This window comes from Schistocerca americana, chromosome 2, assembly GCF_021461395.2.
Source record: "Schistocerca americana isolate TAMUIC-IGC-003095 chromosome 2, iqSchAmer2.1, whole genome shotgun sequence".
Lineage (NCBI taxonomy): Eukaryota > Metazoa > Arthropoda > Insecta > Orthoptera > Acrididae > Schistocerca > Schistocerca americana.
Window position 1 is genome coordinate 835460450 of NC_060120.1, and position 14710 is coordinate 835475159.

Genomic DNA, 14710 nt, shown 5'->3' on the forward strand with positions numbered 1-14710 from the left:
AGATCATGTAAAAAGCTCCAGACGAACTTACGAGGGAGAAATTTTAAGGTACAGTGAGATACCTTTTGATTCAATCCTACATATTCTATTATATACTCATTGATGCGAAACATCAACGCCCGAGCCAATTTCTTGTTTATAAAGAAAACTGTCTTTCAGTGCCTCTAACAATTTGAGGAAACCTTATAAGTGTGGTTGTGGTCCCTAATGCTGCCTACAAGAGCCATTCACAGAGTGAAACATGAGGTCTTTCAGATTGCCTAAATCAGTTTGACGTGTTTATTTCTTTTAGACGATAAATGAAAACTAAATTTCTCCTATCCCAAAAATGTTTATAATTCTGATGTGCTTGGTAAGTAATTCGCGGAAATTTAACAGAATTACAGCGTGGCAGTTTGATGTTTCTAGTCCGTTACGTAGATCGCGATGTACACTTCATTCGACAACCAATGCGTCAGTTGAACACAATGCTCTAGTGCTTCTTAGAAGTAGAATCAACAGCAGTATGTTTCGCTAACGACGCTGTTTTCTCCAGAGACGTGTCATTGGATATCTTTAAAAAAGCAGGAATGACAAAATTCATCCTTTGTTTAACGAGTAACAATCGTCTTTAGATACGGATAAAATCATGACATGCCTGTAACAGAGAACCCAATGGCATGTGATAGCTTATATCTTCAGCGCAGCACACCCGGCTGATTAAAACTATGCTGGATCGCCACTAACCCCGAACCTTGCCTTCCGTGTGCAATGCTTTCGTTGACAGCTATCCTGTCATGACTCACAATCACCTCTCACGGCTTCAACCCCGGCGAAACAAGGTTCCGGGTTCGAACCAAGGTCTGACAATCAGTTTTAATCTGGTATGAAGTTTCATTTAACAACAATACCAGAAATCTACATGAAACTGAACGAGCACGTAAGATCAGTAACAGGGAAGGCGAATGGAAAACCTGTATTAGTACATTTCTCTGAAATAGCAGTTCAGTTCATATTTAAAGGCAGCGGCCTACAGGATGATAGAGTGACCAATCCCAAATTTTAGAGTCGTCCTCCGGCGTCTTAAATAAGAACGCACACAAACTAATGTATAGGCGTGCTGCTGCGATCGCAATAGGTAGGCACCAGTATTATCTTTAAAGAATCGAACTCCTGTGTATAAAACAGCTCACATCCGATTACAAATGAGTATTAAATATTCGACATTGAGCATGTAAAACATTTAATCAGAGAAACGTTTGAAATTATATGTAAGGTTTGTTGGAAGTCGTCGCTAAGTGCCTTCACTCTCAAATACTGCTCCGGGGAATATGCACAGCCTGAGAGACTGAAGATATACATACAGTTTCTCGCTTTGATAATGGTCTTGCGTTAAACCTTAACGCAAGATTATACCTCTTAATTTGATGACGGCATTATATTTTTAAAATTCTATCAATAATTAAATGAAACTCAAATTTTTGTTACCCTTCTAAAGACGAAACGGCAAGTGCCATAATTTATTTCCCAGAAACTTCGTTCAGCTGAAGAGTGATCAAAATAAGCGAACACGTGTGCGCTTATCCGTACATACTCTACCGTTTCTGAGTAAACGGCGGTCAAACTTTTCGAGGTACTGTACGGCCTTTTAGCGAGTAAATAGTTCAACCGAAGCAGTGGCGCAACGGCTAGCGTCGCAGCTTTAAAATTTTGTGCCCCCATGTTCGAAACCCGATTATTTTCATTCCTGTTTTTCAGTTATCTACCCACGTACGTAGAAGATTACTGTATGAATGTCTCTAAAGCATATTTAAATAAAATTGTCCTCATTCGTCTGCTAAATGTGTGTGGTGAAGGAATTACAGGAAAAAATTATTCGGAATTTTTTTCAGTGAAATTCCTGTGGTAATGTGTATTCACAATCGGCTGCAAGAGTCAATTTTCGGTTAAGTGACCCGTTATGCGTTTACCGCTAAATTATTGCCAATGGAACCAGCAATAATAACTACGTTTCTTCCCAGAGTGAGGTTCGTATTACTGAAGGATGTCAATGTGGCGAACATGCCTTCGCGCGATGCTCGTAGGGTTCGAACTATGCTAAGTCAGCGGAACAGGGAACCTGACGAACTACAGCCACACTGAGAATAGCCAATTCTAAAATTTGATGGAATAATAATGTTCCACTTCTTCCGTCATTTTGCCCCAACAAAATCTGACAACACGTGTTGTGGAACAAAGAAATAAATAAAATAAAATAAAAGAGTACAGCGCACTACGAACAGCGGACGCAGGCCTCAATACCATTGTTCGTTTAAAGAGTGTTCGCAAACTCCGTAGAATGTGTGGTCAACAAAACGCAACGACATGAGTGACTGCTAAACCTGAGAAAACGGAAACGGTTGCGTACAATGCTTCTTTGCGTATTGGTGTTCATCGTTCTGAAGAAAACATTACCATCATTACCGGACTATAAAACGCTATGGACTATAAGACTCATCTTAATTACAAAAAATAAAATTTTTACTGTTTTTATTAGATTGCAAAGCCGGACTAAATTCTTAGTTTATAAAACCGCACTGACCTTTAAAATCCCTGAAAATCGACATCTGATTACTTCGTCATCGTCCTCTTCATATATCAGATGACCTTCACTGCCATTGAGAGGATTACTTAGGCCGCACTTCCCTAAAGATTTAACAACAATGTCAATTTAAAGCGCGACTGTTTTATCCAGTGATGCTTGCTTGATTTATGTTTTAAAACTCCCTTCGACGTGAATTTATGTTGGGTTTTATCCAACAATTGTTCCATTGCTTTAATACACACTTTAGATAATTTATTTTTTGAGACATCAGGATGTTGCAGTTGTGAAAAGCTCCGTATTTCCCTGCCTCAATTTCTCTTTCACATAATTTTTCAAATGACTACTGAGCTGATTTAGCACATGAAGATACTACTTCATGTAAAATACCATCCCTTCTCTCCCACACACTTAATCCATAATTTCGTACCAGCCTCGTCCATACAACCCTTGTCATGTACGAACAATATCTGACGGTATTTCAGAAGGTTTTGGCATTTTTGTGCTTTAAAATCATTGGATTAAGTTTACAACAGTGAGCACAACAGTAGTGCATTTTTTCATGTCCACTTTTTAGTTTGAGCTTTAGCACCTTTCATAACAGTTCTGTTACTCGGTACATCAAATATCAGACGATTTTCGCCCATATTCGCTATTTTTCCACATTTTTCTTTCGGTGTTGAATAATAAAGCGATGGAAAGATATTTTCCTCTTCTTACTCTTGAGGCATTTTGGTATGCTTCCATGCTAAGTCCATGACTTCATAAACCTGTAGCACCAAACAGCTATGTCAAAGTTAAGTTTCACTGTAGCGCCAGCTAGACTGCAATTACACATCATAGGCTAGAGAGTGTTCTGGGTTTGTGATGGCGGGGCGGTAGGAGGGAGACCGCAAACTTGTGAATTTCAACTCCTGTCGCATCGGTGCATTGCTACTGCCAGCTGAATCCAATGTTTCCAGATAGAGACGTTTCCCGCGGCGTCGAATATTTAGCCATTTTTAAGATTGGCGGGGGTTTTAAATCAAATGCTGAACATTTTTATATTCGGTTCAAATATAGGACGCACCTGAATTTTGGAGGCAAAATTTCGAAGAAAAAATGCGTTTTCTAGTATAAAATACGGCAGCTGATGTTGCTGTAGATCGGTGAAATCTATTTGACGACGTTCATGACGGATGTTTTCAGAACCAGAATGCAACGAATTCTGAAAGATCTGCACCTTCGGGCCTACAAAATCATCTGACAACCAAGTCAAACTACTACGAAGTGCGCCGAGCATTTGTCCGTTGGATGCTTGCGAAACAGAGGAATCACCAAGAAAATAACGTCCGCTGATTAGGCGGGTTGGGTAGTTCGGGTGAAGAGACCCAACTGCGAGGTCATCGGACTCATTGGGTTGGGAAGGACTGGGAGGGAAGTCGGCCGTGCCCTTTCGAAGGAACCATGCCGGCATTTGCCTGGAGTGATTTAGGGAAATCACGGAAAACCTAAATCAGGACGGCCTGACGCGGGATTGAACTGTCGTCCTCCCGAATGCGAGTCCAGTGTGCTAACCACTGGCTGATGAGGCGCACTTAGTTAACATCTTTATGAACAAGCAAAATTGCAGGATACGGAAAATGCTTGAGGAACTGAAGACTCCATTACATTCACAATGAAGAAAAATGTAAGTTAATGCGGATGAGTAGGAAAAACCCTTAATGTTCGGGTACAGCATTAGTAGTGTCCTGCTTAACACGGTTGGTTGGATTAAAAGAGAAGGAAAATGACGAAAGTACGAGGTCATCAGTCCCTTATTCCGAATAAAACAATGCTACAAGTGTGAAAATAAAACAAATGAGACAACTCAAAACTGAATGAAAGCAAAATCACAAAAACGATGAAGGGCAACAAACGTATAAATGGACAAAAGGGAACAAGAAAGCCACAGAAAAGCAAGAAACGGAATGAAGAGATTAAAACAACAAAGCACATTACCATGGCTGGCTGACCATGAGAATAAAAAGGAGAAGCCACCCACTCTGCAACACATTAAAACCTCCACTAAGCACGAGGGTGGAGGACACAGAGGGACACAGGACATGCGCTAAAACTGATTAAATGTAAAACCCACCCTCACGAATAAAACTTTAGACTAAATCAGCCGATGAGGGGGTGTCAGGTAACATTAGCGACAACACGTCCGGTAACCCAAAATTTCGTCGCTGGGCAGTCAAAGTGGGGCAGTGCACCAGAATATGGACCACTGTCAACTGGGCGCCGCACCGACACTCAGGCGGGTCTACACGGCGGAGGAGGTAACCGTGGGTCGCCCAAGCGTGGCCAATGCGGGGCCGGCAGAGGACAAATGATTCCCTGCGAGGGGGCCCGCATGGAAGACTTCCATTCGTAGTCTCCTTAATGACACGCGGTTTGTTGTGTGTACTGTTATGCCATTCCGTCTCCCAAAGCCGAAAAACCCTACGGCGTAAGTCAGAACGCAGGTCAGTTTCAGATATGCTTATCTCCAGAAGCCCTTTCCGATTAGGCTGTTTGATTAGCCTGTCGGCAAGTTCGTTGCCTGGGATGCCGACGTATCCTAGGGTCCACACAAACACCACTGAACGACGGGACCAGTCCAGGAGGAAATAGATGGACCCTGGATGGACGCTACCAAAGGATGGCGAGGGTAGCACTGGTCGATAGCTTTTAGGCTGCTCAAGAAGTCAGTACACATAAGAAACTGATTCCCCAGGGCATGAACGGATATACTGAAGAGCACGAGAGATGTCCACCAGCTCTGCAGTGAATACACTGCCGCCATCGGGCAAGGAATGCTGTTCAAAATGACCTGTGGACGTAGGCGAAGCTAACATGACCATCAGCCATCGAGCCGTCGGTGTAAACCACTTCAGAGCACCGGGACACGTTAAGAATCTAGAGGAAGTGACTGCAGAGAGCAGCAGCAGCAGTAACAGTCCTTACGCTCATGCAAAAGGTCCAGACGAATCTGTGGCCTAGGTGTGCACCATTGAGGTGTATGCAGACGGACCTGGATGGGAAGTGGTAAAGGGAAGAACTCCAGACAGAAGGGATCACACGCGAACCGCAATCGTTAGCCCTGACCAGGACCGCCGATGCGAGAGATGAACTGCCGCGGGTGGAAAAAGGAGACTAATCTGGATGCTCAGGAGAACTACGAATATGTGCAAAGTAACTAACGAGCAGTTGTGACGCCGGATCTGCAATGGAGGGACTCCGGCCTCCAGCAGGACACTGGTCACCGACTCGTTCTAAAAGCTCCCATCGCTAGGCGAACGCCACAGTGGTGCACTGTGTCGAGTACACGCAATGCTGAGGGCGCCGCCAAACCCTAAATCAGACTCCCATAGTCAAGGCGGGATTGAACAAGTGCTTTGTAGAGCTGCAGCAGAATAGTGCTATCTGCACCCCAGTTGGTGTTGCTCAGGCAACAGACGGTATTGAGGTGCTGCCAGCACTTCCCACTTAAGCTGACGAAGGGGAGGTAGCCAAATCTATCAGGCGTCGATAACCAGTCCTAAGAATCGGTGTGTGTCTACTACAGTGAGTGGATCGTCATGAAGGTAAAGTTCTGGTTCCGGATGAATGGTACGATGCAGACATAAGTGCATGACACACGACGTAGCAGCCGATAACAAAATCGTTGGTTGGTTGTTTGAGGTTAAAGGGACCAAACAGCAAGGTCATCAGTCCCTTGTTTCAAATAGACTCCATTCTGCTAACGGGACATCTCAGTATAGTCAGAAAAATAAAACGGATAAAGGGGAAACGTAAAAGGGCAGTCACGTTGTCATTAGTAAAAACAAATGAGGGAAGTTGGCAAGAGAACGAACCCAACACTATGCTGAAACAGCATAGGCAAGACCACCTGTGACTTAAAAGGTACAACTGCTATAATGCAGAAAGTACGTATGGGAATAGAAAAACTAACCAAGCCTTAAAAAGAAGGGGTAAAAACAGAGTAAAAGGGAAAGAAAAGAGGATTCCGGTCAGGGAGGTGAATCGGGAATCTCTGAACACTGCCTACAGTGGGAGACACCCAAACACTCACCGCCCTGCCCCAACACCAGAGGGAGATTAAAAACTTTAAAACTGAGAATAAAAACCACTCTCCCGGAGGAAACCTAGAACCAGAGAGACCATCCGGGAATCGTCAGCCAACATCAAAGGTAAAGTGTGGGGGAGTCTGTACTTAGCACGCAGAGCCAAAAGAAGGGGGCATTCAACCAAAATGTGAGCCACTGACTGGAAGGCTCCACAACCACATAGCGGGGGTGGCTCATCACGCAAAAGGAAACCATGGGGCAGCCTGGTATGGCCAATGCGGAGACGACACAGTGTGGTCGAGTCCTTGCGGGAGAGGCTAAAGGAAGAACGCCATGGGCCTGTATTCACCTTAATGGCACGAAGTTTATTAGACAGTGGAGTAGCCTCCCAAGAATTGGCCCATGACTGTGCAAAGTGGGATTTGATGTGAAGCCGTAAATCCGCTGCAGGAGGGGTTACAGAAAACGGGGGGTAAGTAACTGCTCCCCCAGCCAAACGATCAGCGAGCTCATTACCCGGGATACCCACATGGCCCGGGACCCATAGGAAGTCAATGGAACAAGCAGCACGGTGAAGATCAGCGAGATGGTCATGGATGGCAGAGACCAAGTGATGGCGCGAAAAACACCGGTCAATAGCAAGAAGGCCACTCATCGAGTCCGTACATAACAAAACGCGGTTGTGTTGGGATTGTTTAATAAAGGTAAGGGCCCGGGAAATTGCCATCAATTCCGCAGTAAACACCCCACATGAGGGTGGCAGTAGATGATTTTCCGTTCCAACAAAGGACGTGAAGGCATACCCAACATGATCAGCAGATTTAGAACCATCAGTGTAAAAAACAACAGCATCCCGAAACTCCCATAAAATTTGGCGGAAAAAGGAACGGAACACCACCGGGGGGATGGAATCTTTCGGACCGCGGCGGAGATCCATCCGAATTCGAGGCCGAGGAACTAACCAAGGAGGGGTGGAGGGGAGGGAGCGAGGAAGACAGGACAAAGAAGGAAGCCGAAAATCACGGGTAAGAGACGCAAGGCGCAGCCCAACCGGTAAACCCGCCCGAGGGCGGGAGTCAGGCGGGCGACGCCCATGGTCTGGGAATAGGATAGAATAGGAAGGATGAGCGGGAGAAGAACGGATAGTAAGGGCATAAGACACCAGAAGCTGGGACCGCCGAACAGAAAGGGGGGGGATCCCAGCTTCAACCAGGAGACTATCAACAGGGCTAGTAGGGAAGGCACCGGTGGCCAAACGGATACCACGATGGTGGACTGGATCCAGCACGTGCAGCGTGGAAGGAGCAGCTGAACCATAAACCTGACAACCATAGTCCAAACGTGACAGAACTAGAGCACGATAAAGACGGAGGAGGAGGGAACGGTCCGCACCCCAGGAGGAGTGGGCAAGGAAGCGAAGGACATTGAGTTTACGGAAACATCCTACCTTCAGGAGTCTGATATGGGGCAGCCAAGTGAGCTTGTTGTCGAAAAGAAGACCTAGGAAACGAAACTGTGGAACCACAGGCAATCTTTGTGCAGCGAGATAGAGCTCTGGATCAGGGTGGACCGTAGTACGGCGACAGAAGTGGACCACCCGCGATTTTAAAGGAGAGAATTGAAACCCGTGGGAGAGGGTCCATGCAGAGGCACGCCGTATAGCCACCTGGAGCTGCCGTTCTGCAGATGGCATCGAGGAGGAACTAACCCAAATGCAGAAATCATCCACATACAGGGCAGGGGCGACCAAGGGACCGACAGAGGCCACAAGTCCATCGATAGCAATGAGGAAAAGAAGGACACTCAAGACAGAACCCTGTGGGATGCCCGTCTCCTGGGTCCGTGGAGAACTAAAAGCAGTACCAACTCGAACTCTGAATGACCGATGGATCAGGAACTGGCGGATAAAAATCGGGAGTGGGCCCCGAAGACCCCACTGATGAAGGGTTAGTAAGATGTGATGGCGCCAGGCCGTGTCATAGGCCTTGCGAAGGTCAAAAAACACTGCAACCAAATGGCGGCGCTGGGAAAAAGCCTGCCGAACTGCGGATTCCAAGCGAAGCAAATGATCGATTGGAGATCGTCCCTCTCGAAAGCCACACTGGTAAGGGGACAATAGATCCCGAGATTCGAGGACCCAAGTGAGCCGACGGGCTACCAGCCGTTCAAGTAACTTACAACCAACATTGGTCAAACTAATTGGCCGATAGCTGTCAACAGATAGGGGGTTCTGACCAGGCTTAAGGACAGGAACCACAATGCTATCCCTCCACTGAGAAGGGAAGTCACCCTGGAGCCAGATACGGTTAAACACCCGAAGAAGATGGTGCCGTTGTGGAGCACTGAGATGTTGAAGCAGCTGGTTATGAATGGAATCTGGGCCAGGAGCCGTATCATGAGAAGCAGATAGAGCAGAAAGAAATTCCCATTCAGTGAAAGGTTCGTTGTAAGATTCTGACTCACAAGTGGTGAAACATAAGGTGACAGCTTCAGCCTGCTGTTTTTGATGAAGGAAAGCAGCTGGATAGGAGGCCGACGCTGATGCCACTGCAAAATGGGTCGCAAGATGTTCTGCGAGAACTAATGGGTCCGTACAAATGCCATCTGGGAGGTGAAGGCCCGGGAGGGTGGACTGCCGATGGCAACCTTGGAGAGAGCGAAGTGTAGCCCATACCCGTGACAGAGGGACAGTGGAACCAAGGGAAGAAACGAATCGTTCCCAACATATCCGCTTGCTCTGTTTGATTAAATAACGGGCTTTAGCGCGAAGGCGCTTAAAGGTAGAAAGGCTGGCTACTGATGGGTGCCTCTTAAAGTGTTGCAAAGCTCGACGGCGATCACGGATGGCAATGGCAATGGCCGTACTCCACCACGGGACTTGCCGACGACGAAATTGTCCAGATGAGCGCGGGACAGCAAGGTTAGCAGCGCGAACAATCGCGTCAGACACGTCACGTAGGACGTCATCAATACAACCCGACAAAGAGGGAGAAAACTCGACCTGTGCAGTATATAGAGGCCAATCGGCGCGTTGGAAAGACCAACGAGGTAACCTCTCCATCGGGGAGCGGGAAGGGAGCGTGATAATCAACGGGAAATGGTCACTATCACAAAGGTCGTCGTGTGGCGACCAGTGTAATGAAGGGAGGAGAGAAGGAGAAGAAAGAGAAAGATCAATGGCAGAAAAGGTACCATGACCAGCACTGAAATGAGTAGGGGAGCCATCATTAAGAAGGCACAGGTCGTGGTCTGCAATAAATTGGTCGATAAGAAGACCTCGTCTAGATGGAAAGGCACTGCCCCACAAAGGATGATGAGCATTAAAATCCCCAAGGAGGAGGAAGGGAGGAGGAAGTTGCTGAAGAAGGGTGGTTAAGGCAGCAGGTGTAAGAGTCCTGTCAGGAGGGAGATAAAGATTGCATACTGTGACTGCAGAGTCTAAGTGGACCCTAACAGCAACTGCTTCCAATGTAGTTTGGAGAGGAATCCACGTGCTAGCAATGTCTGTACGGACCAACGTACAAACGCCACCAGAAGCCCGCAAGGGTCCGACCCGATTTCGACAGAAAACACGGAACCCACGGAGGGTCGGTGAGTGAGCATCAGTAAAATGAGATTCCTGGAGAACCACACAAGCTGCTGAGTAGGACGAAAGAAGGGATTTCAATTCCGGAAGGTGACGATAGTAGCCATTACAATTCCATTGGAGAACCACAGAACGATGGTTTAAATGAGGGCTGAACACGCTAAATCCAGTCATACCGCCGGGTCCCCACCTGTCACCGACAAGGAGGGGGCGACATCCATAAACGACAGGTCAGAATCCGGTTGTGAAGCCGGGGAAGGGACCTCCGGTGACACCAGAGGCTCTTTGTCCCGGGACTTATGTTTCTTCTTCTTTTCAGGCTGAGATCGAGGAGGGCTGTGTGGCATAATGGAGCCAGCTGCAGCAAGATCAGGAACAGAAAGAGACCGGGCGACCGGGGGGCCGATAGACCGCGGCTCTCGCGGTCGCCGCGCTGCAGCAGACCTTTGACCTGGAAGGTGCCGGGAAGGGGCATCCCGGGAGAGGCGCCCCTGACCGGCAGACGCCGAAGGAGTGGGACACTTCTCCGGCTGCGGAGGGGGAGGGGGAGCAGCGCCCAGAGGAGGTGGTGTGGGAGCCGCAGGGGAGGAGGGAAGGAGAGGGGTCCGGGATGGGGGTAAGGAAGGGGGAGGAAGGGATGAAGATGTAACCAAGGCGTAACTAGATGTCATGGACACAGGGTGCAATCGGGCATATTTCTTACGGGCCTCTGTGTAGCTTAAACGATCAAGAGACTTATACTCCTGTATCTTTTTTTCTTTCTTATAGACTGGGCAATCTGCTGAACGTGGAGAATGACTACCATGACAATTTACACATACAGGAGGGGGAACACAGGGACTCCCCTCATGGAGTGGACGTCCACAGTCACCACAGAGAGGGTCCTGGGTACAGCGAGAAGACATGTGGCCAAAACGCAAGCACTTAAAACACCGCATAGGAGGTGGGATGTACGGCTTCACATCACAGCGATAGACCATAATCTTTTCTCAGGAAGGGTATCCCCTTCAAAGGCCAGGATAAAGGCACCAGTATCAATACGATTATCTTTAGGACCCTTCTGAACACGCCGAACAAAGTGAACACCCCGCCGTCCGAGATTGTCCCGAAGTTCCTCATCAGTTTGAAGGATGAGGTCTCTGTGAAAAATCACACCTTGTACCATATTTAGAGACTGGTGAGGGGTAATGGACACGGGAATTGTGCCAAGATGGGTACAGGCACGAAGGGCCGCAGATTGGGCAGCCGAAGCAGTTTTTATCAGTAATGAACCCGACCGCATCTTGCTCAGGGAGTCCACTTCGCCGAACTTGTCCTCAATGTGTTCCACAAAGAATAAAGGTTTGACACTGGTGAAAGTATCTCCATCAGTCCTGGTGCAAACTAGATAACGGGGGAAAGGTTTTGCCCCTAGACGACGGGCCTGACCCTCCTCCCAGGGGGTAGCCACGGAAGGGAAGGCCGAAGGGGCAAGAGAAGCAGCACTTGAGGAATCAGTACCACGCAGAGAGACGGCCGCAGAAGAGCGGCCAGAGGTTTGGACCCTTATGCGTTTCATCTGCATAGCGTCCGCCCTGATACCACCCACTCCGATCAGGGGCTCTCCTCACGGGCGCCACCCAGCCACAGCAAGGGCCGTCTGGCACGGCGGCCATTGCCGGGAGTTCCGATGCTCCAGGATGACGAGCAACCACTCCAAGGCATGCATGAGGAGGTCACAGCTCAGGCATCAGAAGTGTGATCCCTGTGTGTTCAGGGGGCTCAACCAAAAGGGTACATAGCGACCCCACCACACGGGCTGGCTACCGTGCTGGCTATGCACCCTAGCATCAGACAACGACGTAGAAGAAAAGGTGGAATATACTAGGAGGGCACACGTCGGAGACACTAGGTAAGGTGCTCTTCCCCAAATGGCTCACACTACGGAAGAGAAATTTTGGAATGGAGGTCAAACCCCAGAGGGGGACCAAGGAATGCCAAAAGGAGGAGATGATTACGCAACAAAGCCAGAGTGTAAAACCAACAGAACCAGGAGGATAGCGGGGGCCAACATAAGCAAGGACACCAATAGAGGGAGAGGAGAGGGCGAGGGGAAAGGGGTATGGAGGGGAAAGGAGGGGAAGGGAAAGGAAATGCAGCCCAGGAGAGAAAGAAGGCTGCAATGGCTCGGGGCCCCGTGCTCGCCACGCACGTATCCACGAAAGAGTTGTGGACCCCCTGGGGGGAACAAAATCGTGGGCGCGAGAGCCCATGACTGCACCTTGTGGATGGCTCCCTGTAGGCGCCGCTCAGCAGCAACAGTGCTGGTTAAGCAGCACAAAATGCAGAAGTCGTCTGCATACAGAGGGTAAGAGCAGCAGCAGCAGCAGCTGCTGAGTCCTTACGCTCATGCAGAAGGTCCAGACGAATCTGTGGCCTAGGTCACGGCCCTATAGCTGCTGCTAAACCGTTAATGGCAAAAAAAAAAAAGAAAAAAAAGAGAGAGAGAGAGAGAGAGAGAGAGAGAGAGAGAGAGAGAGAGACACTCAGTACAGAGCACCGCAGGATCCCATCCTCCTGGATAAAAATCTGGAGCGGGCCTTACGCACCAACCGTATAATGTGGCAAGGATATGTCGCCAGGTGGTGTCATACACTTTGCGTAGATCAAAAAAAGACGGCAACAAGATGTTGGCGTCTGGAAAAGGCTGTTCAGATGGCAGACTCGAGACAATATTATCAATGGTAGAGCGCCCCAGGCGGAAGCCGCCCTGACATGGAGCCAGTAGGCCATGTCACTCCAGGACCCAAGCCAACCGCCGACACAAAATGTTCCAGCAGCTTATAGAGGACGTTGGTGAGGCTGATGGGTCGACAGCTAGCCATATCAAGCGAATTTTTACCGGGTTTGAGCACCGGAATGATGGTGCTCTCCCGTCACTGCAATGGAAACACGCCATCGCACCAGATCTGGTTGAAGATGACGAGGAGATGTCGCTTTTAGTCAGACGAGAGATGTTAAATCATCTGACTGGATCCAATCCGGCCCAGGAGCTGTGTGTGAGCAATGTGCAAGTGTGCTGAGGAGCTCCCAGTCCGTAAATGGGGCGTTATAGGGTTCACTGTCGCATGTAGTGAACGAGAGTTCTCTGACGCAGAGGCTCGAGCAAAGTGCTCGGCAATCGCGTTTGCGTCGGTACATAGCACACCATTGATGGTAACGCCAGGGACATCTGTTGGGGTCTGGTACCCAGAAAGACTTCTGATATTCGTCCAGACTTGGGAAGGTGACGTATGGCACCCAACTGTCGACACGTACCTCTCCCAACACTCCTCTTACCATCGTTTTACAAGCTCGCGTACAAGGGCACAGAACTGCTTAAAGGCTATCAGATGCTCTAGGGAGATAGTCACTTATGTCGCTGTAGAGCTAGCCGACGCTCTGTAATTGCCTCAGCGACTTCCGGCGACCACCAAGAGACTGTGTTTCGCTGGGGGCACCCTAAACAGCGAGGGATCGCGTTTTCTGGCGCAGAAACGATTGTGGTGGTCACCTGCTCAACCATCACATGTATGTTACCATGTGGGGCAGAGTCAATGGTGACAGGTGAAAGTTTCCCAGTCCGCCTTGTTTAAAGCCCATCTGGGCAGGCGTCCGTGGGCCTGACAGTTTTGGACAAACGCAAACTCCACCCGACACTGTTATAGTTGCTACAGTTCCTGTACTATTTCTTATAGCTGCAGAGGGCAGGGTTCCACATTGCCTAGAACCAGGTTTCCTGGAGGGCAATGCAAACAGGGGTAAAGCTTAACAGTTGCCATAGCTCAGCCAGACAGTGGAAAACACCGCTGCAATTCCACTGGAAGATACAATCATCGTGGGACTGGGAAAGCATGGTACATTCATTCAATGAGGCAGTTTACGCTTCAGGGTCACCTGCTGCCACCGACTTTTTGCCTCGGCAGTTTATATTCATTGTGTCTGAGGGTCCAGCAAGTTCCAGGTCCTCAGGGGACGCCAGAATCACCACCCTGTCCTCAGACAGAGCTTGTAGGTAGCGGTGGTGTGGGTGCCACCCGAAGTTCCTTGTTCTTAGGGGTCTTTTTCGATTTCTATGTTCCTTGGCTTTCCCTGGCTGGGAGGACTTCAGTGATTCAGTCTCCAGAACTGAGGATAAGCATGAAGCCCTACGACCAGCTGCTTTTGGGCTTTTCAGCCACTGGCGGGTGTCTTCTTTCCCATTAGCGGAAACCTGACGAGAGAGTGACCCAAGGGACCCCATCCTATCGAGGAGCCGAAGAAGCCTTACCCTTCTCTAGCTCAGAAGTGGGGACTGAAATCCCTTACGGTTGTGGGGGTGTTGCTACCGAAGTAGGTGATGCAGAAGCAACAGGGAAGTGCCCACACCATCAAGGGGCATGTTTTGTCTCCTAGTTCTGAGAGGCGAGAACTACTGTTCTAGTGGTGGCGTATGAGGTCATAGCCACAGGATGTAGGCACTCTAATTTCCTCTTA

The 14710-nt window shown here is 48.7% G+C and overlaps 1 protein-coding gene across 4 annotated transcripts in view; it reads right to left on the minus strand.

Moving 5' to 3' along the window:
• LOC124595539 (long-chain-fatty-acid--CoA ligase 4) overlaps window positions 1-14710 on the minus strand; it is a 260221-nt gene that overhangs the window by 37849 nt on the left and 207662 nt on the right. Inside the window, exon 1 of one of the 4 annotated variants that reach the window (XM_047134314.1) lies at window positions 2561-2600. The exons of the other annotated variants lie outside the window; for them this stretch is intronic. Coding sequence (XP_046990270.1) covers window positions 2561-2585 — 25 coding nt within the window. The 5' untranslated portion in view covers window positions 2586-2600. Of the gene's footprint in view, window positions 1-2560; window positions 2601-14710 lie in introns of those variants that run through there. 4 annotated transcript variants of the gene reach the window in all.